Source organism: Squalius cephalus (assembly GCF_949319135.1).
Source record: "Squalius cephalus genome assembly, chromosome: 12".
NCBI lineage: Eukaryota > Metazoa > Chordata > Actinopteri > Cypriniformes > Leuciscidae > Squalius > Squalius cephalus.
In genome coordinates, this window is record NC_137133.1 from 3,154,919 (window position 1) to 3,182,910 (window position 27,992).

General features: G+C 41.2%; 1 protein-coding gene across 1 annotated transcript in view; it reads right to left on the reverse strand.

Annotated features, from left to right (window-relative positions):
• Nucleotides 1–1,336: 1,336 nt before the first annotated feature.
• Nucleotides 1,337–27,992, reverse strand: part of LOC307168607 (snake venom 5'-nucleotidase-like) — a gene marked incomplete at its 3' end in the record, with an annotated part of 36,186 nt that continues 9,530 nt past the window's right edge. Inside the window, exons 2-9 of the mRNA XM_079888736.1 lie at nt 20,586–20,808; nt 12,150–12,338; nt 7,693–7,890; nt 4,262–4,416; nt 2,981–3,089; nt 2,757–2,906; nt 2,389–2,589; nt 1,337–1,482 (exon numbers count right to left, since the gene is read on the reverse strand). Of these exons, the coding sequence (XP_079744862.1) occupies nt 1,337–1,482; nt 2,389–2,589; nt 2,757–2,906; nt 2,981–3,089; nt 4,262–4,416; nt 7,693–7,890; nt 12,150–12,338; nt 20,586–20,808 (1,371 nt within the window). The remainder of the gene's footprint in view (nt 1,483–2,388; nt 2,590–2,756; nt 2,907–2,980; nt 3,090–4,261; nt 4,417–7,692; nt 7,891–12,149; nt 12,339–20,585; nt 20,809–27,992) is intronic.

Consider the following 27,992-nt stretch of genomic DNA (forward strand, 5'->3'; position numbering starts at 1 on the left):
CATCCGGGTTACTGAAGTCAGCAGCGCTTTACGCTTGCTAGAAATGTTTTTTCTTTGTGGAAGTTTTGAGTTTGGTGAGCTAACAAAATATTTAAACTCAATATTTTGTGCACAGTTATTTATGTCATCCAGTATCATGGACTCGCTCTCTCGTTTCATACAAACGCAGCGGCGGCCATTTTGTGACTGTTGTTTTGTACACTGTTGGATTATAGGATAACAAACAGGTACGATTTTAAAACAGTTTAATCTCAAATCAATATCTCTTATCTCCATAATTATTTATGTGGTGCAATGCTGTGTAATAAGTGGTATGACTGTATACCGTATCCCTAAAATGTCTGTCTAGATTGAACTTGCCGCTCTGCAACTCCTCTCTCCGCGGAAGCTTTGCGTTTAAAGAGCTGATAAAATATTTAGTCTTAGATCAATATTTCGTGTCTAATTTTTTAATTGTGGCAAGTAGCTGTTTAATAAGTGGGATAATGTACATCCAGCCGGTTGTTCTCTCAGAATAAACCCCTTCAGGCTGATGAAGACCTGATCCTGATCACCCTGTCTGGGTTTATTCTGAGATAACAATCGGCTGGATGTACATTATCCATTTATCAATGCACAGCTAGCCGTAGATTATCCCACTTATACCACGGTCTTTTGACAGCATTTACAACTTAAAGCTGTTATTGATGTTTGCAGCGCAATATTTGCCTGGAAGGGTAAAACTGGCGGTTATTTACGTCAGTTACGGCTTGTTAGATCTAGCATTCTGTCCGCTTTGAATCAGACAGAGAGATAGAGTAGTGCGTAAGATTAAGTCAAGTCACATTTATTTATATAGCGCTTTTTACAATACTGATTGTTTCAAAGCAGCTTTATAGAGATAACAGGAAAATAATGCAACAAAGTTTGTTTCCAGAAGGAAATAGCGTCACAGTCCAGCTGAAGTAAGTTCAGTGATGTTTCATTTTTGTTGTAAAAAAGTTATTAATTTAGTTAATTTATATATATAGCCGCTCTGGAGAAAACAGTGATGTCATCGTCCAGCTCAGTTCAGTTAACATATGTGGGCGGCGGTGGCTTACGGCGCTGATCCACTTGTCCGTGCGACACTTCTGTCGCGCCGCGCTCCACTATATTCCTATGGGTGACGTCAAGCGACTTTGACGCACCCGCAAAGCATTCCGGGAAGGCGGCGCTTCATTTGAAAAAGTGCTGCGCGTCAAAAAGCTGGCCGATGCCCATCTTTATGCAAATGAATTCCGTTAAACGCGGCGCGTCTATCCAATAGAAGTACAACATATGGAGACGGAGGGAAGTCTCTCGCTGGTCCTCTGTTCTAATACGCTACATTTCCCGCTCGGTCAGAACCACGCCCATAGCCGTAAACGCCCTCAACGTACCAATGTGGGGAGGCGTCGCGACACCACGCGACAGTCGTGTCGGACAAGTGGATCAGCGCCGTTAGTGGTTCATGTAGGTTGTCTACAAACCGAAAGGTTGGTGGTTCAATCCCCGGTTCCACCTGACCAAGTGTCGAGGTGTCCATGAGCAAGACACCTAACCCCAGCTGCTCCCGACGAGCTGGATGGCGCCTTGCATGGCTGACACCGCCGTCGGTGTATGAATTAGTGAGTGAATGGGTGAATGTGAGGCTATATGTAAAGCGCTTTGGTGGCCATAGGTCTATAAAAGCGCTGTATAAATGCAGTCCATTTACCATTTTACCATATAATGGTGTCAATGCAGGCAGATCAATAATATTGTTGAATATTAGCAAAAAGCCAATGGAAACAAAGTTGAAAAAGGCTAAAAAGGCGACAGTTGCAAGGAACCAGAACTCCATCAGTGGCAGAATGGAGAAAAAAACCTTGGGAGAACGCAGGCTCAATCGGGGCCAGTTCTCCTCTGGCCAACGAACAAGCAGTGTATGATTATGATCAGGCAGCATTATAGGTCAAATAAATTACATTCATTTGAATGAATGAATTATAGCATTTATTTCAATTACTTATCAATAGAGAGCGATTCATACCTGCATCTGTTTAGCATCTCACTCTATTAGCTATGAAGCTGTGAGTTTAAGTACTTAAACTTAAATTACGTAAACCAGCGATGTAACCCCCTCATTGCTGAGAAATATAATGTAGCAATTCAGTAGCAAAGCTATTTAATTACTAAAAGTCACGGGACAGCGTTGATAAGTTTCCGTGCTCCTGAATGTTTGTGTGTGTGTGAGTGACGTATGTGTGTGCTTCAATGAAAACAGCGCATTAATATAGAACGGTGACTTGAACTACCTGTGCATTAGATGGTGTTATTGCACGCCTTTCAGCCAATCAGAATCGAGTATTCAGACAGACCATGTTATAAGCATACATGATGACTTACCACTGTCATGTTTGAGTTTCTGGTCTTTTATCATAGTGTATCCATCTCCTCCGTCCACTAGGTAAGAGGGCAGCACCACTTTATACAGCTTCTTGGGGTTGAGCGGTTCATAACGGGGCATTCGACAATCAGTGCACAGCACATTCACACTTTTAACACGGTTTCCAGGCAGTTTTGATAGATCATACACCAGCTGAAAACCTGCGGAGGAATTATAAACATTTACATTGCTTCATCTGAATTAACGCACAAGTCATATGGACTAGATTTGTGATGTTTTTATGTCATTTTGAGCAATGGTAACAATGGTATTCCAGTGCTCAAATTTGAAGAGTTTACAAGAAGTTCACAATGTACGGTAACAATACCTGACACCTGTAGGAATTCTCCAGTGCTTCCTCCGTATCTGCGAACTGAGTGCTCAAAGGCCTCTCGCAGAGCAGATCCATTAATTTGGACCAGGTCGAATGTGCCTCCAAATGGCAACACAGCGATCAGGTCCTCCATGGTGATGGAACCTTCAATCGAAACATGCATTAGGACTGTTTCAATATTATTTCTTATTTGCACTGGAGATTTTGGATAACCATACCATTTCTGTTTCGCTCATCAATAGGTGATCGAATGGATCCACCGTTCAGAATACAAGAGCTGACATGGTTCCACTGGGTTTCATCAGGATATTTAATATTATGATGGACCTGAAATACAAGCAAAGAGGGTAATCCTATGGGTTTAAGGGCAAGGTTAACAGCAAATCTATTGCTTTGTTTTACCTTCAATAAAATAGCAGTTCTGTTTAAGGCTGAAAGCACTAACTTGCCATTTACTTAGATTTTCTATTCTCACTTTCCCACTGGTTCAAATTTTGCTCTTTGGGTTCTTAGTTTCAATATTTACCTTTGAGGCCGCTGTTTGTGGTTTTAGAGCTGGGCATTTTGGTTTTAAGAGCTTTACATTTTTTATTTGACCGTTCCATGTACAAAAGATTGTTTTTCAATGTGTGTGTTTTTGCACCTGATAGTAACAACTGTGTCCAGTGATCTAATCACAGACAAGACAAATGTTAAAACCAGATGCAAACAGACTTGCATTAAAAAAAAAACACATGGTGTGTCACTGCAGTGCATTCTTAAGAATGTGTGTGAAGTTTTAGCATGTCTGGCGGTTCAGTTTTTTTTAATGTTATTTTATTTTAAAGCTGCATGTTACTGGCAGTGTTCTTGTTCAGCTCAGTGGCTGACTGATGAGGTAAGTAGGCACCTAGGCGGTCCTTACAAATGTGTTGTACATGCCTCCAGATAGTTTTGGGTGATCACAAAAAGCTTTGGACTAGGGATGCACCGATACCATTTTTTCAGAACCGATCCGATCCCAAAAATTCAAAGTATCGACTGATATCGATCCGATACCAGCGCAGATGTTTTTTTAAATCAAGTAGAATTTCTATAACTCTGTGTGTTGAACTGATACTCACTATTTTGTGTTAAACACAATCTACTAAATACAGACAACTTCATTATAAATAAAATAAATAAAAAAAATAAAAAAAAAGATCATAATCTATGACAAAAATGCTATTGTAAACTAGATTAGTGGATAATTCAGCAGTAAAATTTACTCTAGAAAAATCACGAGTGCACAATAATTGTATAAAATCTGAATATTTAGTGAAATTTATATATTTATACTTTTTTTTTTTTTTTTCTTACTCAAACTCATTGTTTTGCTTCAGAAGGCCTTTGTTAACATGGGCCTTTGTCCTATCTAGAGTAGTCCTTATGAAGAACAATATGCTAAATAATGTTGTCAAAAAATTCCACCAAACTTTAACAGCAAATTTATCTTTAAAATCATAGACCTCTTCACTCACCATGGCATCACAGATTAAATTTCCCAAATTACATTCACGAAATCGACATTCCTCAAAAGTTCCATTGAGATAGACAAGAGTATGTCCTACATACTGAGAAGAGTAACTGGCCAGATTCTTCCTCCAATCGTCCACTTCAGCCTGAATGTCGGGATCTAGACAAAGTCGGATCACAGGTTGACAGGTTGAAACTGACATATCAAAAGGGCAATCCACAACAGTAATGCATCACATCTGATTCGTACATTGTAGTACAGGGGTGTCCAATCCTGCTCCTGGTCGGTCAACGTCCAACCCGCTCCAACACACCACCTTGGTAGTTTCTGGGCTGCATCCGAAAACTGAAAAATGCTGCTTTCAGAGGTAGCATTCTGTAGGAAGGCATCAAGGCACGTCTGAATGCTATGTTAGCTTCACTTTCTGTCTCTTAAGAGACCTTCATCTAATCGATTTTTGAAAGCAGCATAGATGTATCCTTCTATAAAAAAAAAAAAAAAAAAAAAATGTTTCTTCTATTGTTCTCATTTGTAAGTCGCTTTGGATAAAAGCGTCTGCTAAATGAATAAATGTAAATAAATAAAAATTTCTAGAGAGAAATTACTATTGAAGTAATTAAATATTTGCTTAGTTTTCACCAAAGCTCTCTCTATTTTGCTATACATCATTAAACCGTTACACTGCCTCAGAAGCTTGTCTGAAATCAGTTTCGTGAGGTGCCTTCGTCCGCAAACACTGCCTGCAAAGTCAATGCCTGATAGAGTAGCGAAGCAACAAGTCAGCTTCCTAAGTATTCAGACGCAGCCTTTGTAATCCTGAAGACCTTGATTAGCTGGTTCAGGTGTGTTTAATTAGGGAAGTCTAGGGCTAATCCAGGAGCAGGATTGGACATGCCTATTATAGCAGTTTACTACAGCAGTTCCCAACTCAGTCCTGGGGACTCACCGCTCTGCACATTTTGTATGTCTCTTATCGAGAAGGGTCTGGCTGCAGACTTGCACTTGCACTCTCAGACCTGCACGCTCAGACACCAGCGCTTCCTCTGCAAGTGACGTCACTTGCAATCGACGCATGTGGTTCGTGTCGGATTGAGAACAACTACCAATGTCGTTCAAAAATCGTTTCTGTAAGTATATACAAATAAATAAATATATTAAATAAATATTAACCAATCGAAAGTGTTGAAAATAGCTAGAGAGCAAATCTCTTAACTCCATTAGACACTTCAACTGTCAGAGAATCCTCGTAACTCCAGCTCTTCTTCACTCCGCGGCATTTTGTCTCCTCAGGATTGAAAGTCGCAACGATTGAGAAATCCTCGTCGAGCAACACGTAAAGCAAGCCTTAACTATGATTTTATCTGTGTTAAACTATGATATGAGTTATTGATGTATTTTAAATGTCTACTTACTAGGCTTATTATTACTAGACTTATTATACGTGTGCTGTAACAGTCACCAGCTGGAGTGCCCTTGAGAGCCACCAGAGGGCACTCCACATAAGACTATTATCACTCACAAACTACATTTCCCATAACTCACTGCCAGGACTCATCATCACTTATCACTGATCACATTCACCTGTACCTCATTCACTGATTGCATTCACCTGTGTCTCATCATCCTGTTAGTCTCAGTCTATTTATACCATGTTCATTCATTCACTCACCGCGAAGTCTTGTTTAAGTGTTACACTGCATTTCTGAGCATTCTCCTGGTTTTCTTGTCTCTTGGTTTTTGGATATATTGCCCTGTTCCCTGGATTACTCTCTTGCCTCTGGTCCCTGCCTGTTTTGTTTGTTTCTTTGTTTCTTTGTTTTGACTGCCTGTTTGTGTATGACTCTGGCCTGTACATTGGATTACGCCTCTGGATTGCCCTCAAATAAAGCTGCTATTGGATCCACCTTCGAGTCTCGGAGCAGTTCGTGACATGTGCATGAAGTTTTAAAATGTATCTAATATAATACTTGAATTTAATTAAATGTTTTGGATACCAGCATTAAATTATTGTTTTTATTATTATTTTACTGACTCGAAGTTGGCACTGTGCATGTAAAATACCCCAAGTAGCAAGGTTTTTATTTATGGGAGAAAAAAGGGCTGTCTAAGTTACTGGCGCCAAGTAAGCCTATCTTTGATATCTCTGTCATTTAACGAGTGAAAATAGTTAGGTTAGATACATTTGAGTAAGCCTGTTTTGTTAAAAATCGATAGCTGTGATGCTTTGGTGCAGAAGGAAGCCCGTGAGCCACGAAGGTAAGTTTGCGTGCAGATTATTATTAGACAGCCTATTCACCTCATCGTAAACCTTTAAAATGGAGTTTAGGAAGATGTATGTAACCACAATCATTAGATTTGAATAGCTCTTAAAGCCTTTTCTCTTGTCAAAAGGCTCAACGCGACCCCAGACTTTGATGAACACTGCTGTCGCGTACCGTTCTTATCAATGACAGCGTAACCTCGTATCTCCCTGCTCCCAAGTCATAAATCTCGTATCTCCGATTAAACATGACTTTGGGGAAATGTTGTGTTAATGTTGGTACACAACAGTATATGATAGCAATATAAGGTATAATACCAACTTTAACGATACAATGTTTAATAACTCGAAAAAATATACCGTTTTTTTAATTTCCTGAAAAAATAAATAATATAACACAACATTTACTGCTGGAAACATATTTCCGGTTAATTTGTGTCGATTGCAAGTGACGTCACAGGCAGAGGAAGCGCTGGTGTCTGAGCGTGCAGGTCTGAGAGTGCAAGTGCAAGTCTGCAGCCAGACTCTATGTCTCTTATCTGACACTCAGTTCAGTTCATGGAGCTCTTTAACACACTGATGATCTGAATCAGGTGTGTTTGGGTCCCCAGGACTGCAGTTGAGTTGAAGTTCCAGTGAGTTCCAAAATTTTCAGTGGTCCTGGTTCAGAAGTGTATTTCCAGTTCATGTTCTCCAAAAGGATTTAGAAAAATTCTTCAATCAAGAGTTCTAAGGCTTGAACTAAACCAACCAGTTCCAAAATAAATCACAACATTACAAACTTGAAGCAAATCCGGAAAAATCCAGAAAAACAAGATATTTCTTGCATTCGGGCAGGAAGTTATCTTCCCATGAAGCACTGCAAATAAAAATAAAATAAAACAATATGAAAACCACTGACTTGTAGTCATTAATTATGAAATTATATATCTGTTGGTAAAGACCGACTCAATAACATCATCGGCAAAGCTTTGTGGGCTTTGAAGGCTGCTGCTCAACTCCTTTGTTACAAATTTTATTTTCATGTGAGCAGCAAATTCTTTCTCAGAATTCAGCCATCGAGCACAGAAATTCTCCATGGTTGAATTTTTTACTTCTGGAAGCCTAGTGTCCTATATGCTCTATTGATTTACCACGTGCCTTAAATCTTGTTTCAATGTTTAGAGTTTCCTTACCTGGTGTTACTGAGCTATTCAGAAGAATTGGGTTGCCTGAATATTTCACCACATTTCCATTTGAATCAAAAGTCACTTTTAGGAATCCCAGATATTTTCCAAATGCAAAGGCCTGGACCACAGGAACCTGACGCCCATCCTCAGAATCGACCATGAACGGGTATGATCCTGCAGGAACCTCTGAGGATGGTGGATCTCCTACAGAGATGAGTACACAAAATGGATGAGTAAATATGTAAATCAAATACAGTATTGGTGTGTGCAAAAGTCCAAGGCACGTTAGATGGTTCACATAAACATTTGTTTCAAGGTGGTTATTTATATCTTTTGCTTTAGTGCGCCGTTTGAGTTACACTTATTCAAAATGTCCTTGTTGCAATGAAATTACACATTTAAGTAATATTATTTAACAACATGTACTTATATTGTTTTGTTTAAAATGTGTTGTATTATTTTCATGTTATCACTGTGAAGCTGCTTTGATACAATCAGTATTGTAAAAAGCTCTATATAAATAAAGGTGACTTGACTATAGTTAGTTGCTTAATTGTGTATAATTTACTGTTATTATAAAGTACATGTATGGTGTACAGTGTTCCCCCATACATTTTTCCAGCAGCAGTGCTGTTACGTGCCGGAGGTTACCAAGCCGCTCGCGGGGGGTCCGGGGGCATGCACCCCCGGAAGATATATTTTTTTAATTACCCCTTAAACCATGATTTCTGGCCAGTTTTGTGGATAGAAATGGACATTTTGAGACATACAAATTTGACATACCATCAACAGAAGGCATGATTATTGCAGCACGTACCTTGAACTGGTCACAAACAGGATTAGGACAGGATTATTGTTATTTGTTTTTGTTTTTCAGTGTTCATTTTCAGCTGTAAGGTAGAAATTGATAGTGGAAAAATGAAACTCATTCCTCCCTCATCTTCACTACTGATCTTTTTTTCTGTAACACACTTTAGCACTTAGATACATCATCATGTAACCAGTACTTTCATTTATTTTATCCTGTAGACATTTTGAACATTAAAATCCAAATTAAACTTTTCATTAGTTTAAAAGATGACTAGCTTGCATAGCCTATTTTACTTAACTAACCTCCAGTGATTAATCGCAATTGATCGCATTTCCCCCAAACTTGTAATCATCCATATTTAAATGTAGAATCACTAATTAAATAAAAACAACACACAAAAAAGGGGGGAAAAAGAAAAATGTCCACACAAATTGGACAGAAAATAGCCCTATATTAAAATATAAAACATCAATATATTATTCTTCATTCAGTTCTATGCAACTTTAACAGATTTATTTGTTGACTAGTTATCAAAATAAAGTAGTCATACAAAGCTATTATTACCAGAGCATGTGATCAGAGCAGGTCATTTTACCATTGTTGCCCAGCATGGCTATACCAGCTCAGCAAACGTCTACTACTGAGAAATTTCACGTTATTTGAGCAGACTTTGCTTTTCCAGTGCATGATCGGTAGCCTACATGATCGGAGCGTTTGGGCCTTAAGGAGCAGAACGCGCAGCGCAAACACAGAGCGGAACATTGAGCAGAGAGCGCAGTACGCGGACACACGCACGGAACGGAGAGCGCGGCACAAACATGGAGCGGAAAAAACGCACGTGAAGTTACTAAACAAGCTGCGCGAAAATGAAACCTGATCGCCGAACACGGAGGGGCGGGACGTCATATTTTCCATAGACAGTAAAAAAAAATGGACACAGAGACCCCATAGACTTCAACAGAGAAAAGTTCGTACCGCTTTCTCCTTTCCACAAGCGCTTGCTCGCTCTCCCGTGGCGTCTGTCATTGCTATGCAACCACGCGCCCACATTTGAAATATTTGCATGTGAACGTGAATGTGAAGTGAACGGCCCCTTATGGCAACGTGACATTAGCCTAATCAAAAATATTTCCATTTGCTCTTTCCTCCTTTGTCAACAAGTGGATTCAGAGCCATCACATTAGCAGCGCCGCTGGTCGCCATGTTTCAGTGATTTTAGGTGTGTAAGTGAATGTCGTGATACTGATCATGTGAAGATTTTGCAGCGGCGCTGAAAATCCAGCGGTGGCGCTGCGCCGCTGCTTAATACATTGTAGGGGAAACACTGGTGTAACAAGGACTACAAAATGAAGTGATACTACACAGAATAATCAGCATTTTGGTTGTTGTAGGTAACAATCAATAGCAATGCTAACTAATATTGTTATAATTTATGTCCACCCATACTTTCAAGCAGGTTTATAGATTGAAATGTGAAGATTGTTTGTTAAATTTTATGTTAACCAAATGAAAAATTTGTATTCTCACTAATAACAACAAAAGTCACCAGTCTCAAATATATTTTGCTGTGTAGAAATGGCTTGGGTCTCAACTTTAATGTATGTCTGTGGGATTTTTTTAAATAATTTTTATTTTATTTTAGCCAATCTTATCAACCAGGTGAAAGTCTCAAAAATATAAAACAATAACATCTTCTCAGCAAATAACCACTGTAATTTTTGAGGAATTGTGCATAAATACAAGATCCAGCCCTGATCCCGGCTACTGTAATACGCAGAATTTACTCACTTAGAGCACATTTAAGAGACTGGAAATAGAGAAATCTAATCATGAGTGGGAATAACAGTCCCACGCCTTTAACAAACAAACATACACAAATTAGCTTCTAATTTGTGGATCTGGTGACACTGTGTGGACCTCTTTCTTTAGACTATATGAACATTTAACTGTACAACAACAACAAATACAGCACAATACAGTTGAAAATTTTCCTCAGTGGTTAATCATGATATGTGCAGTGCTGGAGGCTACGGTCCACAGCATTTACACTGGTGTGTGTGTGTGTGTGTATATATATATATATATATATATATATATATATATATATTAGAGGTGGGCATAGATTATTTTTTTTAATCTAGATTAATCTAGATTAATTTTGAAATTTCCACAATGCATCACAAACTGCTTGAGAAAGCTGTTCTACTCATAGACTGTAAAAGGTTACTACTGTACTGTTACCGTACGTAGGCAACATTAGGTAGGCCTGTTATTATCAACTACTATAGGCTATCAATTAGGGATGGGCGATATGGCCTAAAATCCATATTGTGATATACATTGCAGCCTCTTGCGATAACGATGTTATAATAAAACCATTTCAGAACAGGTTACACAGACCCTGCTAAATGTTTTTTTTTTTTTTTTTTTTTTGAAAGGGTGTATGTAGTTTTGAGAACATATATTGTGCAAAACTGTAAGTATACAACATAATTTTGCAGATAAATAAAATTTAAGTACACTAGCTGCAGAGACTTAAGTAGGTCTAATGTTTATTATGGCTTGGAGCTTATGAAACCCCAAATTTAAAATTAGAATATTGTCTAACTGATGGCTTTTCAGTTAAAAAGAAACACAACAACGATTCTTAAAATCGGGCGCTTTTAATAAAAAGAGATTATGTGCTACACCACTCACTAAGATATATTGGGAATAATACGCGCGCGCTGGTATTCAGTGATGTGTTTCGTTTTGAATTTGAGGTGGTAGAACGGATCACACTGGATCGTGTGTTAACTTACCGAACTGTTACACCACACAGTCTACGTCGGACGGCTTAAATCCGAACCAAGTCCAAATAATGGATGTTGCACCGATCTTTTACGCCAGCTTTCACTTTCAGCCGTGTTTACTTAAGATGACGACGAATATGATGCGTTGCAGCCGGGTGTTCCTCGCGGCCGCGGGTAGATTGCGTCATCATAGCTTGTGTAGCTTGAGCCAGCTCCCAACCCAACTTGGAGAATAGATTAACGGCGATATTTTTTTTATCGCGCGATAAGAGTCTCGCGTTAACGCGCCGATAACGGCCCACCACTAATAACGCCGATAACGGCCCACCACTAATATATATATATATATATATATATATATATATATATATATATATATATATACACACACACACATACACACACACACACACATATACATACTGTATATGGCCAGTCACAGGTGAAGCGAATATCGTTGATCATTTCCAAACAAGGCCACATATTAAGGTTTGTGTAGACAAACCATCAGCAAACCATCAGTTCTCGTAATCAGCGTGTTGGATGCAGGAATAAAGATCGGAGCGACTTTGACAAGGGCCAAACGGTTATGGCAAGGCGACTGGATCAGTCTCCAGATCTGCACCCTACTATTGTGCACCGCGGAAGAAAGAAAAACATCAGCGCACTTGCACACAATTATAGGGTGCAACGGGGCTAATGGCACACCTTAAGGTAAATGTGATTTTCACTAATCCCATAGTGTACAATTGCAGAGAAACTGATGAGAAAATTACATAATAAGTGTACCCTGGCGTTCTTGAATGAGTAATAATTATACATATAACTCACGCACATTGCGGCATTTATATGATACATACCTGTGAACAAGAATGTATTGGTGTTCCCTCCAATCACAACATCCACTCCCCGAACTTTCTTTGCAATCTTTTGGTCCACTGCGAAGCCAGAATGTCCAAGGGCAATGATCTTATTAACACCCAAAGCAGTGAGCTTGTCCACTTCAACCTGTAAAGCAGTAACCTCATCCTGAAACTGGAGATGAGGGCCTGTAAAACCGTATAAATATGGAAAAAACACCATCATATTACTGCAGGGTGTAACATAACCTGAATATCAATATATCCACCCTAATACGTTTAAATGTGGTCAATCACTCTCAACTGAACGTGATCAACAGATATGGGCTGGATTAACGGAGGTAGAATGTAAGAAAAGGAGATTAAAGCTTTATTTGTTGGTGCCATGGCTTTGGATAGAAAGAATATATATATATATCTCATTGTCCCAACACTCTTATATCTTTGTATTAGCTGATGATATGCTGCATGTTGCTTTATTTAAAAAACATGTAACTGTATTGTAGTGATTTTTTATTTTTGAAACTTTAGTCATTTAAGTTTCAGTCATGCATGTTTTTGCAGCTTATTAAATAGAAATAAATGCACCATCTATCATTGTCCCAACACTCTTAAGTCTTTGAATTAACAACTTACAACTCTGAGTAGAACATCCTTGAGGAATTTAAGGCAATAGTTTTCCACGTTTTCTAAGTATACTCATCTAATTACATTTTACAGTATATATATTGCAAATATATTTGTCAATATACGAAAAGTGGCAATTCCTTATGTATTATTCAAGATATTCCTCTTCTCAGATTGATGACAGCAGCAACTGCTTGTCTAATATCATTGCTGATTTCTTTCCTTCTTGGCATTGTGTTAACACACTCAGACCAGCAAACTGCCCAAACTTCTGCTTTTACGGAGGTGATCACACTTGGTGATGATCAGTCAATCAAATACATTTGATTAGTAGTGCTGATCGTGATCCTTCAGAAATCATTCTAATATGTTGATTTGCAGCTAATTTATTATCAACTATTATTGGTGCTCAGTTATTAAAAATGGTCTTTATTACTAATGTAACCTCCGTTCCCTGATGGAGGGAATGAGACATTGTGTAAAATGAAAGACACTAGGGGTCACACTTCGGAGACCCAAACCCATCTGATACTTCAGAAAAGGCCAATGAGAACTGGCGAGTGAAATTTGCATGCCACTCCCCCATCATACAGGTATAAAGGAGTGCCGTGCATCTACGCATTCAGGTTTGTGCTGAGGAGCAGAGACACATTTCAGTGGACAGTTCAGAGTTGTGGCAGGAGGGACACAACGTCTCGTTCCCTCCATCAGGAATGGAAGTTAGGATGTTCCCTTTCTGTCGCTCACTTCGATGTTATGTCGAATGAGACACATTGAGGGTCCTTTTACTAAATGCCACAACTACAGAACAAGAGCTGGTGGTTCAGATGCTAGCAGGCTTTCGCATGCCAAAATGACAAGTGCAGCTAAGCTGTCTCGGAACATTCCAACGCCCAGGGTAAATAACATCAGGTCTCCCTATCAAGGTTTCCTCTTGGCTTTTCAAAGAGAAGATTTTGAAGCCAGTGCTAAAGCGGTCTCATAAACCCCATTAACACCAGTGCTTGCTACAGGAACTGTCATGCCCAAAGGTGCTGAATTAAGAAGTCATTTAAGTCAGGTTTATTTGTATAGCATGTTTTACAATACACAACATTTCAAAGAAGCTTTACAGATAATATTACTATATTATATGTGTCATTATAAAAATGTGGTTTTGTGGTACAAGAGTACAAGTAAAAGTATTTTTTTTTATCAGGGAGCTGCTAGAATGTTATTCTTTAGTCCTTTAGTTTCCCAGTGAGCAAGCAAGACGATGGGCAGACCTGACTAATGCAGTGTAACTATGAGTTGAGGAATGGAATGAATTGGTTAAAAAGATGAGTCTGTAGTCTAGAGTTAAAGGGTTATGAACCCCCCTGTTTCAGAATGGTTTACACTACTGGTCAACATTTTGGAATAATAAAGATATTTTTATGTTTTTCAAAGAAGTCTATTAAACTGATAGACTTAAATATCTCAAGCATGTTTTGCACAAAGTTGTAAGTTGTTAATACAACAAAGACACACAAAAGAGTGTTGGGACAATGATAGACCGCTTCGTTTGAAGTCAGTCACCATTACTGTGATTAGGGCTGGGCGATATATGGATATAAAAAATATATCGATATATTTTTAAATGCGATATGAAATTAGACCATATCGCATATCGATATAGTTCAAATTTGGCTCTGCTCCCCGCGCCTCCGCTCCTCCTTTTCCACTCTGCGTGCGTGTTTAGAGCATGTTATGAGAGGCGAGTCATGACTACTTCAGAAAACCCAGCACAATAAGAACTACCAGGCAGTGACATAAGTGTATGCTGAAATAAAGTTTTTCACCTCAGAAAAACGGACTTTCTTGTCCTGTCAGCCGTTATCCTGTTCTCGTAGCGCACACTCAATTGCACGCGCAAATGCGGCGGCGCGCGCTGTATCCCCTCACTGATCAAGTGCAAAAGAAACTACGAGCATGCAACGCCGTTACGTTGTAAATTACACGAAATAAAAGTACCGGTAATGCAGGTATGATTTTCATTCTATTCACCAGGAGCAGTTTCCATGTTTCATTAACAGTTACAGTTCTTGTTAGTATTATGTATTCACCATGGTAACTGTCGTTTCCATATTAACCTTAAAATGCCACTATTTTTCTTTGTGTTATTTTTAATATTTTTAAATGACTGTAGTGGCTCATACCAACATTGTATTAACAAAAACTAGTTTGGGACTGCTATTTAATAGCTTTAGCATAGGCCTAATGTTTATTTATTAGTAGCCTACTAGTCTTTACTATTAGTCATATTCTTACAATTCATGTTAAGTAAAGGGGAAATGTATATATATATATTGTGACGAGCGTCCTCAAGGAAATCAGCGTCGCCCTGGTAACAAACACCGAACACCTGCACATCCTCACAGCGGGCTGATCGGTCACAGCTGCAGCTCATTAATTAACTGCTACAAAAGCAGCACGCGCTGAGCAGACAGACAGACTCTGGTCTCGAGCTGAATGAATTGCTGGTCTAACCTTTCTCTCGTTTTCCTCCAGAAAGCAGCGAGTGACCGACAGCCCATCACTTTTGGAGCACGTTTGGACACCCACTTTCGTTTGGATTAAACACTGAAGAGCACTTGGAGCACCAGCCATCACGCACCGGATCACCGTCTTCCTGCACCTTTTATTTCACTGTAAATAAAATCCACCCTCCGGGGCCTTTGCACTAAACCTGCCTTGTCGTGTGATTCTTCACCCCGTGACAGTGGTGGAGAATGCGGGCAAGAGTGTGAGGAATCACCGGCAAGTTCACCGCCCCAATTACTGGAAACTACAGCCCGATGTGAAGCATGGCCAGAGGACGATTGGGCACGCGCGCTGGCACCTCTTCTAACTGGAGAAGCCCAACGGGCTTATTTTTCACTTCCCCATGAGATCGCCGAAGATTATAATGAAGTCAAGCGTGAAATCCTGGCGAGACTCGGCCTCTCATCCATCTGTGCCGCCCAACAGTTTCACGAGTGGGAATTTAAGTCCCGCTTGCCAGCCCGTGCCCAAGCCGCGGAACTCAGCCGCATCGCGCATCACTGGCTATTAGAAGGAAATCCCTCGGCTGCTCAGGTAGCGGAACGGGTGGTGGTCGATCGCCTCCTCCGCGCTCTTCCCCGTCCGATTCGTCAAGCGGTTGGAATGAGAAATCCCTGCAACACTCTGGAACTAGTGGAGGCGATCGAGCTGGCGGATGCCATCCATCACCGCGAGGCTGGGGATCGAGCGTTGCCGTTTCCCCGGAGGGTGGTCCAGGAGCGGCGCCCGCTCGAAGGCACCTCACGTCCAGTCAGCAGGCCGACGGTTTCCCCGCCGCGAGACGAGCCCATACCCAGCGCCGAACCCGTAACACCACCGCGTGCGTGGCTGGCAGGCTGCATCGTCCATCAGCGTGTACCATCGGGAGCCCCTGAAGCGGACGTGGTCGTGGAAGGGAGACGTTTCCGGGCCTTACTGGACTCAGGCAGTGCGGTCACCCTTATCCAGTCCCGGGTGTGTCCCCTTCGAGGCGGTGAGAAGAGTTTTCTGCCGATTACCTGTGTACACGGAGACACTCGCCAAGTACCGGCCCGCAGAATCACCATAGCGTCACGACAAGGCACCTGGCCGGTGGAGGCTGGCTTGATGAAGGACCTGCCGGTGGCCGTACTGCTTGGGAGAGACTGGCCGGGCTTCGAACGACTGCTCACCGCCGCTACTCAGCCTGCCAGCCCAGAGGGAAATCCCGGAGCCCGTGGTCCAGCCCCATTGTAATGGTTCCAAAGCCGGAGGGCGCTTCTGCAACGACTTCCGCCGCCTGAACGAAGTCTCCGAATTCGACGGGTACCCCATGCCTCGGGTCGATGAGCTGCTGGACCGTTTGGGAAGGGCCCGGTACATCAGCACCTTGGACCTCACCAAAGGCTATTGGCAGGTACCACTCTCTGAAAATGCTAAACCCAAAACTGCTTTCTCAACCCCCAGTGGCCACTGGCAATACCGGACCCTTCCCTTCGGCCTGCACGGGGCCCCCGCAACCTTCCAAAGAATGATGGACATCATCCTGCGGCCCCATCAAACCTACGCAGCCGCCTACATCGATGACGTCGTGATCCACTCCGAGGCATGGGGAGAACATCTGGAGCGTCTGCGGAGGGTGCTTTCGGAGCTCCGGCGGGCTGGACTCACCGCCAACCCCCGAAAATGTCATCTAGCTCTCTCTGAAGCCAAGTACCTGGGTTTCCGTGTCGGACGGGGCCTGATACAACCCCAGGAAAACAAAGTAGAGGCCATCCACTCCGCCCCGAGACCCCAGACAAAGACCCAGGTACGAGCTTTCTTGGGGTTGGCAGGGTATTACCGGTGTTTTATCCCCAACTTCTCCTCTTTAGCCGCCCCTCTGACAGACCTGACCAGGAAGGGGCAGCCGGAGAAAGTATGCTGGACCCCAGAGGTGGAGGAGGCCTTCGCCCGGGTCAAAGAAGCACTGACGTCGTCACCGGTACTCCGCGCTCCAGACTTTAGCTGCCCCTTCCTGCTGCAGACGGATGCCTCCGACACGGGACTGGGAGCCGTCCTGTCCCAGGTCCAGGAAGGTGAGGAGCATCCGATCATCTACATCAGCAGGAAGCTGTCCCCGGCCGAGAGGAAGTACGCCGCCGTCGAGAGGGAGGCCCTGGCCATCAAGTGGGCAGTCCTGGAGCTCCGGTACTACCTCCTAGGCCGCAAGTTCACCCTGGTCACCGACCATGCGCCTCTCCAGTGGATGGCCCGCGCCGAGGACACCAACGCCAGGGTGACTCGCTGGTTCCTAGCGCTCCAGGACTTCCACTTCGAGGTACGACATCGGGCCGGGGCCGCCAACGCGAACGCTGATGGCCTCTCACGGATATGGACAGCTTATGCAGGTCTGTCAGGGGTCATTCCCCACCCTCCCCTTATTTCACCCCTACTATCTCCGTACGTTCACAGGACCAGAACGACGCTTGGGGGGGGGGGGAATGTGACGAGCGTCCTCAAGGAAATCAGCGTCGCCCTGGTAACAAACACCGAACACCTGCACATCCTCACAGCGGGCTGATCGGTCACAGCTGCAGCTCATTAATTAACTGCTACAAAAGCAGCACGCGCTGAGCAGACAGACAGACTCTGGTCTCGAGCTGAATGAATTGCTGGTCTAACCTTTCTCTCGTTTTCCTCCAGAAAACAGCGAGTGACCGACAGCCCATCACTTTTGGAGCACGTTTGGACACCCACTTTCGTTTGGATTAAACACTGAAGAGCACTTGGAGCACCAGCCATCACGCACCGGATCACCGTCTTCCTGCACCTTTTATTTCACTGTAAATAAAATCCACCCTCCGGGGCCTTTGCACTAAACCTGCCTTGTCGTGTGATTCTTCACCCCGTGACAATATATATATATATATATATATGTGTGTGTGTATATAGGCAAATTATAACATGTTTACAAAAAAAAAAAAAATTATAACATGTTTACACGTAAACTTTGATAATCATAATTAATAAATCGCAAATAACAATTCGAAGGGAATAATCTATGGAGCGAAATATGTGCCATAATTTAACAAACAAATCCAGCATTTTGCAAACAAACTCAATCTACTTCGCAAAGGAAAACTCGACTCGCAAACAAACTCGATCCGCTTTGCAAAGGAAATCTCGGCTCGCAAACAAACAGAAAGCAATGTGCAAGCACAAAAGGTCACAAATGCGTGCAGGCAGATTTTCTCACAAATGCGTCCAGGCAGATTTTCTCACAAATGCGTCCTGGCAGATTTTCTCACAAATGCGTCCAGGCAGATTTTCTCACAAATGCAGTTGAGCAACTTCCTCCTCTAAAACAGTAGATGGCGCTAAACTATAGGCTAATTTAGCGCTAGTCTCCCAGGAGAAGCACTGATTTGAAACTTGCCTTTGCCTACAGCTGAGGAAAATGACCGGTGAACGGGTGTGTTTCTGTCTTATTTGATCTATAATTAACCTTTTTGAGGTTTTCTCTTGCCAAACGTTTATTGCATATCTAGACAGAAATCCACATTAGCACCATAAATTAGTGATTATGTCTACACTTGAACGAATCTATTTCTTTCGTTCTCCATAAATGAATGAGAACATTTCATTTAATTGAGCGGCGGGTTTCATTTGTGTGTCCAAAATAATAATTTGGGCACTGCATAGGCTACGTCACAGGCAAGATAAGAAACAATTTTTTTTTTGTTTTTTTTTTGCATTAATTATTTTATTACATTAATTGTTAAGCTGACTGAATTCCAACTAGGCTAAATAAATAAATAAGTGGGAGCCTCCTTTCAATTAAATTAAATGTTCTCATTAATTTATGGAGAACGAAAGAAATAGATTCATTCAAGTGTAGACATAATCACTAATTTAGTAATTTCGCATGAGTCCGATGCAGAAAAAAATGACAAAAAGCAACAAGATGGCAGAGCTTTCAGCTTATAGATTCCCCGATCCTAGAGAGTGAAGTGCTACTAAGTGCTAATGTGGATTTCTGTCTAGATATGCAATAAACGTTTGGCAAGAGAAAACCTCAAAAAGGTTAATTATAGATCAAATAAGACAGAAACACACCCGTTCACCGGTCATTTTCCTCAGCTGTAGGCAAAGGCAAGTTTCAAATCAGTGCTTCTCCTGGGAGACTAGCACTAAATTAGCCTATAGTTTAGCGCCATCTACTGTTTTAGAAGAGGAAGTTGCTCAACTGCATTTGTGAGAAAATCTGCCTGCTGGACGCATTTGTGAGAAAATCTGCCTGCACACATTTGTGAGAAAATCTGCCTGGACGCATTTGTGAGAAAATCTGCCTGGACACATTTGTGAGAAAATCTGCCTGCACGCATTTGTGAGAAAATCTGCCTGGACGTATTTGTGACCTTTGTGCTTGCACATTGCTTTCTGTTTGTTTGCGAGTCGAGATTTCCTTTGCAAAGCGGATCGAGTTTGTTTGCGAGTCGAGTTTTCCTTTGCGAAGTAGATTGAGTTTGTTTGCGAGTCGAGATTTCCTTTGCAAAGCGGATCGAGTTTGTTTGCGAGTCGAGTTTTCCTTTGCAAAGTAGATTGAGTTTGTTTGCAAAATGCTGGATTTGTTTGTTAAATTATGGCACATAATTCGCTCCATACTAATCGGCAATTATGATTTTTGTCATAATCGTGCAGCCCTAAGGTGAAGAAACCTGTTTATTATTTATTCATTTGATTTGCAACTGTTCACTGAAATAGCCGGTTTCAATAAAACTACTTTTAACATGTCATATTTGGCTTTGACTTTGACTGAACATTTGCTCTCACTTTGCAGAAAAAAATATCGGGATATATATCGTATATCGATATTCAGCCTAAATATATCGGGATATGACTTTTGGTCCATATCGCCCAGCCCTAACTGTGATCAGTGTTTGTTTTAGTTTTGACCCTTGACTTTTTTAATGTTAGTTTTTCTCTGGCTGCTGTAACTGTGTGTAAGGCACATTTGCTATGGAAAAGAAAAGGAAATGTCTATGAATGATCTCTATGAATTTTGAGTATTTTGAACAACTAATTTGTGTTTGACCAATCAGACTTTACATGTTTTCAACATGCAACCTTAAGTAATACCAACACAACTTTCCTTGTGAATGCAACTCATGTACCTTGAATAGTAGAAACATAACTCAATTGAGTGAAAAAAAGCTTGAATACACATTATATACTATACTGTCACATATTTTTAAATAAATTAAAAGTGTAAATAAATGAATAACTGAGTGTAATAAAGTATCTTACCTGGTTGAGACAAAGCAGGGGTCTCCACTGATGTGTAGCCAACAACACCTATTTTCTCCGAGTTAACAGTGAAGATTTTATATGGGGAAAAGTAGCCGCTGATCTGAGAAGCAATTGTCTGATTGGCTTTAATATTTGCGCTGAGAATAGTGCAGTTCACTTTCTGAAGAAAAGGTTTCACGAGGCCGTCCACTCCATTGTCAAACTCATGATTTCCTAAGGCCTAAAGCATCATACACAAAAACAATTTTTTATGCAGTAAAATGGCATATACAGTCAAACCAAAAATGATTGAGACACCAGATATAATTTGATGTTTTTTTTACTAGTGGGTGCAGGACACTATAGTTCCCTTTCGAAAGGCAACTCGCACTGCGTCGATGACGCTATAGGGAACGCCCTCCACGTGAACCAGTGTCTGAAAAGCTATCCAATCACGGCAATCGAATTTGTCTGGCGACAGCCTATGACGTCACTACTAGTGCGACCCGGAAGTATAAAAGGGGTGCCTAGAGCACCTTACATAACAGCATGTTAACAGCAACATAACAGCATGTTAACAGCAACATAACAGTTATGTTCATGACTGTATGTCATGAACATAACATCAGCTTAAGGCACAGGTTAGTATTTATATTTGTTGTACAATTTGTATGCATGCACCAGTAAAACTATTTTGACCTTTTTACAGCAGAAGTGTAACTGCAGTTTGGTCATGACAGGTTAAAATAGTGTTGAACATGTTCTTTTCTACGCACATCAAATAATTGTATGTCAAGGTGCTGGATCAAATAATGGCATTAACCATAAGAAAAAAAGGATGCTTGCACACTTACTGTAGAATAACAAAGGCTAAATAGTAAAAAATATTAACGCATAATCTTTATAGTTATTAATTAAATACTATGTTTGAAGCATAAAGTGTGTGAAACTCCTAATGATCTACAGTATACGCAATTAATAAAAACAATAACAATACTTAACATGAGAAAAATGTCAGAAATAATCTGGATTACTGTACAATAAACTAATAAAATATGATAACACCACTAAAGATCCATAGTTTCCAGTCTTATGAGCTTCATGAGGTATTTTTCAAAGACTCTAAATTATATATCAGAGCAAACAATAAATAAAAGGGCTTTCCCATCTCCTTTTCCCCATTTTTCTAGTGAGATTTTAAATTGTTCTGTTTGTTCTTATTGTGTGATCATAGTGTGTTTGTTATCCTGATGGTGTTTTGTCTTCATTTGGTAAGATTTCAGGTATTCGCCCAGTCACTTTTGGACCATTACCATTAAATAAAAGACACATTTGAAATTGCAATAACTGTGGACATAATAGTAAATTCAGAAGATTGTGTTCCTGAGTTGTAAAAACATGGCGAGTTTTACTTTTTGTAAAAATTTGTAAAAATCATGCATCCCTGGCACTACTGATTTTTAAACTTAGAAATTTCACTGTAAATTCAAATGTATGCATTTAAAGTCCAAAATTATCTTCTTTTTTTGGCCGGGTGCGTGCTGGGATCAAACACCAATAAACCTGGAGGCAAGCCCAGGAATTACAGTGCACAATCACCAGAGGGACTCACTGAGAGTCCTGGAAAACAGGAGGGGGATCCCTCTATCCATATACAGCAGCGTCCGTAGATGCAATGCTAACATGACATCACATAGACAAGGCGGGACAAGCCTGAACTAATGTGGGAAATGCGGGTCTTACGCAATACTGCCCATAGCATAAACAGTCAGCGGCGCACAGCGCTCACGATCTCAGTGTCCTAATCAGACAGCACTGATTCGTCTATACCGACAGCAGCTTAGCCTGCAAGGCAGGAACCTCCAGGTTATAGAACCTTATAAATGTAGACGGCGAGGCCCAGCCTGCCGCCATACATATGTCTTGTAAGGAAATCCCGCTAGACCAAGCCCACGAAGAGGCGACGCCTCTCGTGGAGTGCGCTCTGACACCCAACGGGCACTATAAGCCCTTGGCAGTGTACGCCAGCGCTATGGCGTCAACTATCCATCTGGATAGGCTCTGTTTCAAAACAGCCAGTCCCTTGGAACGTCCGCTGAACGAGACAAATAGCTGCTCAGTCTGTCTGAAAACAGACGAGCGAGACACATAAGCTCTTAGCGCCCTTACTGGACAAAGAGAGCTTGCGTCCCCTTCCTCGCCCGACACCGGCAGGGCAGACAGGGAAATGACCTGAGCCCGAAACGGTGTGTTGAGGGATTTTGGAACGTAACCGTGCCTAGGTTTGAGTATGACTCTTGAGTCGCTTGGCCCAAACTCTAAGCACGTCGCGCTCACCGAGAGCGCGTGCAGGTCACCTATGCGCTTCACTGAAGCGAGAGCCAACAAAAACACTGTTTTGAAAGACAAATGTTTGAGGCTAATCGTTTGGATAGGCTTGAAAGGGTCACCTTTCATGGCTTCCAAAACCGTAGAGAGGTCCCACATAGGGACTGAGGGAGGTCTGGGAGGATTCAGCCTCCTAGCTCCCCTGAGGAAGCGGATGACTAAATCGTTCCTTCCTATTGACTGACTGAGCGTTGACTTAGAAAACGCTGCGATAGCCGCCACATAGACTTTGAGCGTGGAGGGGGCTCTGCCCTTATCCAGCAGCTCCTGTAGGAAGGAGAGAACCTCCGTCACCCCACAGTGAAGGGTGAAAAGCCCCGAGCTGTGCAACAGCCGCAGAATACCGACCACTTCGAGGCATAGAGCCGTCTGGTAGACGGAGCTCTAGCCTGAGTGATAGTATTTAGCACTCCCACTGAGAGGTCAGCGGGTACCCGTTGAGCGCCAACACATGAAGGGACCACAGCTCCGGGTGAGGATGCCAAATCGAACCCCTGGCCTGAGAGAGGAGGTCCCTCCTCAAGGGCACTGGCCATGGGGCAGTGTCTGCTAACTGCATCAGAACTGGGAACCATGGTTGGTTCTTCCAGAGCGGTGCTACAAGCAGCACTGAGCATTTTTATTTCCCTGATCCGTTCTATCACCTGAGGCAGGAGAGAGACGGGGGTAAAAGCATAGAGCGGGCAGCGCGGCCACGTTTGGGACAGCGCGCTCTCGCTTCTTGGAAAAGAACACAGGGCAGTGAGCCTTTTCGTGAGACGCGAACAGGTCTACTTCCGCTCTGCCGAATCTCTCCCACAAGTAAAGTCAAGTCAAGTCAAGTTTATTTATATAGCACTTTTCACAACATAGGTTGTATCAAAGCAGCTTCACAGTAATAAATTAAAACAATACATCAATGTTTGTTTCTAGTGGAACGTCCACGTTTGGTAATGCTGATCAATAGTATCGTTGATTGATTAATTAAATTAAATATCCCCAAATATCCCCAACTGAGCAAGCCAAAGGCAACGGTGGCAAGGAACCGAAAAACTCCATCAGGTGACCTAATGGAGAAAAAAAAACCTTGGGAGAACCCGGGCTCAGTCGGGGGCCAGTTCTCCTCTGGCGTTTATGAACTAGAGGTCGGATTTAACTGTAAGATTAAAAGTATTATATAAATGCCTGGCTGAAAAGATGCGTCTTTAATCTAGTTTTAAACTGGGAGAGCGAGTCTGAGCAACGAACAGTATCAGGAAGGCTATTCCAGAGTTTTGGTGCTAAATGTGAAAATGCTCTCCCTCCTTTGGTGGATCTGGATATCCTAGGTATGACCAAAAGCCTCGAATTTACTGACCTTAAAGAGCGCGATGGATTATAGGACGATAGAAGATCGGTTAAATAGACTGGAGCTAAGCCGTTTAGGGCTTTATAAGTCAGTAGCAATACCTTGTAATTAATACGGAACTTTATAGGTAACCAATGTAGTGATGATAAAATTGGTGTTATATGATCATATTTTCTTGATCTAGTAAGAACTCTAGCGGCGGCATTTTGGACTAACTGTAGCTTGTTTATTGAGGATGCAGGACAACCAGCTAATAAAGCATTACAGTAATCTAGTCTCGAGGTCATGAATGCATGAACTAGCTTTTCTGCATCAGAAACAGATAGCATATTACGTAGCTTAGCAATGTTTCTAAGGTGGAAAAAGGCTGTTCTTGTAACATATGAAATATGATTTTCAAAAGACAGGTTGCAGTCTAATATAACACCCAGGTCTTTTACTGTAGAGGATGAAGTAACAGGACATCCTACTATGTTAAAGTTGTATTGTGAGAGGTTTTGTGGGTGGTTTTTTGAACCGATGATTAGTACCTCTGTCTTGTCTGGATTTAATAAAAGAAAATTGCACGTCATCCAATCTTTTATATCTTTAACACACTCTGTCAATTTGGATAATTTAGCATTTTCATCTGGCCGTGATGAAATATAGATTTGAGTGTCATCATCATAACAATGGAAACTAATTCCATGTTTCCTTATAATATTTCCAAGTGGCAGCATATATATTGAGAATAATAGAGGGCCTAACACAGATCCCTGCGGCACTCCATAGTTTACTGGAGTTATGATCGATTTTTCTCCATTTAAATAAACAAAATGGTAGCGGTCAGATAAATACGATCTAAACCAGCTTAATGCTTGTCCTTGAACACCAGTATAATTTTGTAGTCGATCTAAGAGTATTGTATGATCTATAGTATCGAACGCAGCACTAAGATCAAGTAAAACTAATATTGAGATACAGCCTTGGTCAGAAGCTAAAAGTAAATCATTTGTGATTTTAACGAGCGCAGTTTCAGTGCTATGGTGCGGCCTGAACCCAGACTGAAACTTTTCATAGGTGTCATTTTCTTGCAAGAAAGAGCCCAGTTGAGCGGACACAGCTTTTTCTAGTATTTTAGACATAAAAGGTAGATTTGAAATGGGTCTATAATTTGCTAGATTATGTGGATCTAATTGTGGTTTCTTAATGAGAGGTTATATAACTGCCAGTTTAAATGTTCTTGGAACATAACCTAAAGATAAAGACGAGTTAATAATATTGAGGAGAGGCTCTTCCACTATAGGTAACACTTCTTTCAATAGTTTAGTTGGTATAGGATCTAGGGCTGGGAAAAAAATCGATTTGATTTAAAAATCGAGTTGTTAGGTCAAATCGATTCATATTTTCAAAAAATCGATTTTTTAGATTTTTTTTCTCCCAATACATACATTTTGCATTCACCAAATCTTCCTTCAGGGTTTCCGTAGAACGCTCCCTGCGGCGCAGCCCTCGATGCTTCACGACAAAAAGACTAGCATGTTTAATTTTTTAACGGTCCTCCACGACGACGACGGCGCGCGAGTGACAGAGTGAGGGAGAGTGAGTGAGAGTGTGTGTTCGCGAGTGAGTGAGTGAGCGAGTGTGTGTGACTGTGTGTGTGCGCGAGAGTGTGTGTGTGTGTGTGTGTGTGTGTGTGTGTGTGTGAGAGAGAGAGAGAGAGAGTGAGAGTGAGTGTGTATGTGCGAGTGTGTGTGTGTGTGTGTGTGTGTGTGTGTGTGTGCGCGCGCGCGCGCGAGTGAGTGAGTGTGTGTGTGTGTGTAGGCTATGTGAGTGACCTTGTGTAGCCTATATGTGCGAGTGAATGAGTGTGTGAGACGGCTCGCGATGACTAGTCGTAAAACAATGTGTTGTCTGACATGTTTCTTGTCCACGACATGACAAGATTTTTAGGAGTCAAAATCGTGTAATCTGACTGACTATTGTAACAGACAAAAAAATCGTGTAATCTGAACCAGGCATAAGAGTTACCTCAGGATTTTTTGTTGTTTTATTAGCTCAATCCAAATACAGTATAAATAATTTGGATGTTTAACAATCTTTGTTGCACACTGCACAGTGACTTTTCAGTTAGAGAAAGGGTTTGCCTTTACAATTTTGTTTATGTTGATGCACTTTAATTAAATACAATACATATATATTTTTAAAATATATTTACAGTTCACAGTTATTTTGTTTTAAATGGGGGGAGAAAAAATCGAATCGAATCGTAAATCGAGTTTTTTAAAAAAAATCGCAGATTTTTTTAGGGGAAAAAATCGCCCAGCTCTAATAGGATCTAGTAAACATGTTGTTGTTTTAGATGAAGTGATAAGTTTATTTAACTCTTTTTGTTCTATAGTTGTAAAGCATTGTAATTGTTCTTGCGGGGTGATAATTGAGGCTGAATTATAAGGCGCAATTGAGGATTGAACGTTTACAATTGTGGTTCTGATGTTTTCTATTTTCTCAGTGAAGAACTTCATGAAATCATTACTACTAAACTGTAACGGAATATTTTGTTCAGGAGACATCTGTTTATTTGTTAGTCTAGCCACGGTGTTAAATAAGAACCTAGGATTGTTTTGGTTGTTTTCTATTAGTTTGCGGAGATGCTCAGCCCTGGCCTCTTTTAGGGCCTTTTTATAACGTGACATACTGTCTTTCCATGCGATTCTAAAGACCTCTAAGTTAGTTTTTTTCCATTTACGCTCTAAATTACGGGTTTCTCTCTTTAGAACATGCGTAGTATTGTTGTACCATGGTGCTTTACTTTTCTCTCTGACCTTTCTTAATCTAATGGGTGCAACAATATCCAATGTTCCAGAGAGAATGGTGCTCATAGTGCTAGTTAATTCCTCAAGTTCATCTGTTTGTTTGGGTTCACTGAGCAGCTGAGACAGATCAGATAAGCTATTTGAAAAATTGTCTATGGTGGATGGAAGGATTGTTCTGCCTAATTGATAACGCGGTGCAGCATGATATATTACAGGAGTACGTAATATGCAAGTTACCATGTAATGGTCAGTGACATCGTCACTTTGTGGAATGATATCTATATCGGTTGGATCGGTTCCATGTGATATAATTAAATCGAGTGTATGATTAAAACGATGAGTTGGTCCGGTAACGTTTTGCTTGACCCCAAAGGAGTTTAATAAATCTGTAAACGCAGCCCCTAGCGCATCATTTGAATTATCTACGTGGATATTAAAGTCTCCAACAATTAATGCTTTATCGAAATTAACTAATAGGTCTGAGAGAAAATCTGCAAACTCTTTTAGGAAATCAGCGTAAGGCCCAGGCGGTCTATATACGGTAGCCAAGGCTAGAGATAATAGGGATGTTTTTCTAGCATCTAAGAGCGTAACATTTAGTACAAGTACTTCAAACGAAATAAACGTATAGCCCGTTTTCTGAGTAACATTGAGAATATCTCTATAGATTGTTGCAACACCGCCGCCACGACCAATCAGACGGGGCTCGTGCTTATAGGAGTATCCTGATGGAGTAGACTCATTAAGACCGAAATAATCATTTGGTTTAAGCCAGGTTTCAGTAAGGCAAAGTACATCGAAGCTATTATCTGTGACTATTTCATTTACAATAACTGCCTTAGGTGTGAGTGATCTAATGTTTAGAAGACCTAGCTTTAGAAATTGTTTTTGATTACTAATAGCAACATTTTCTGG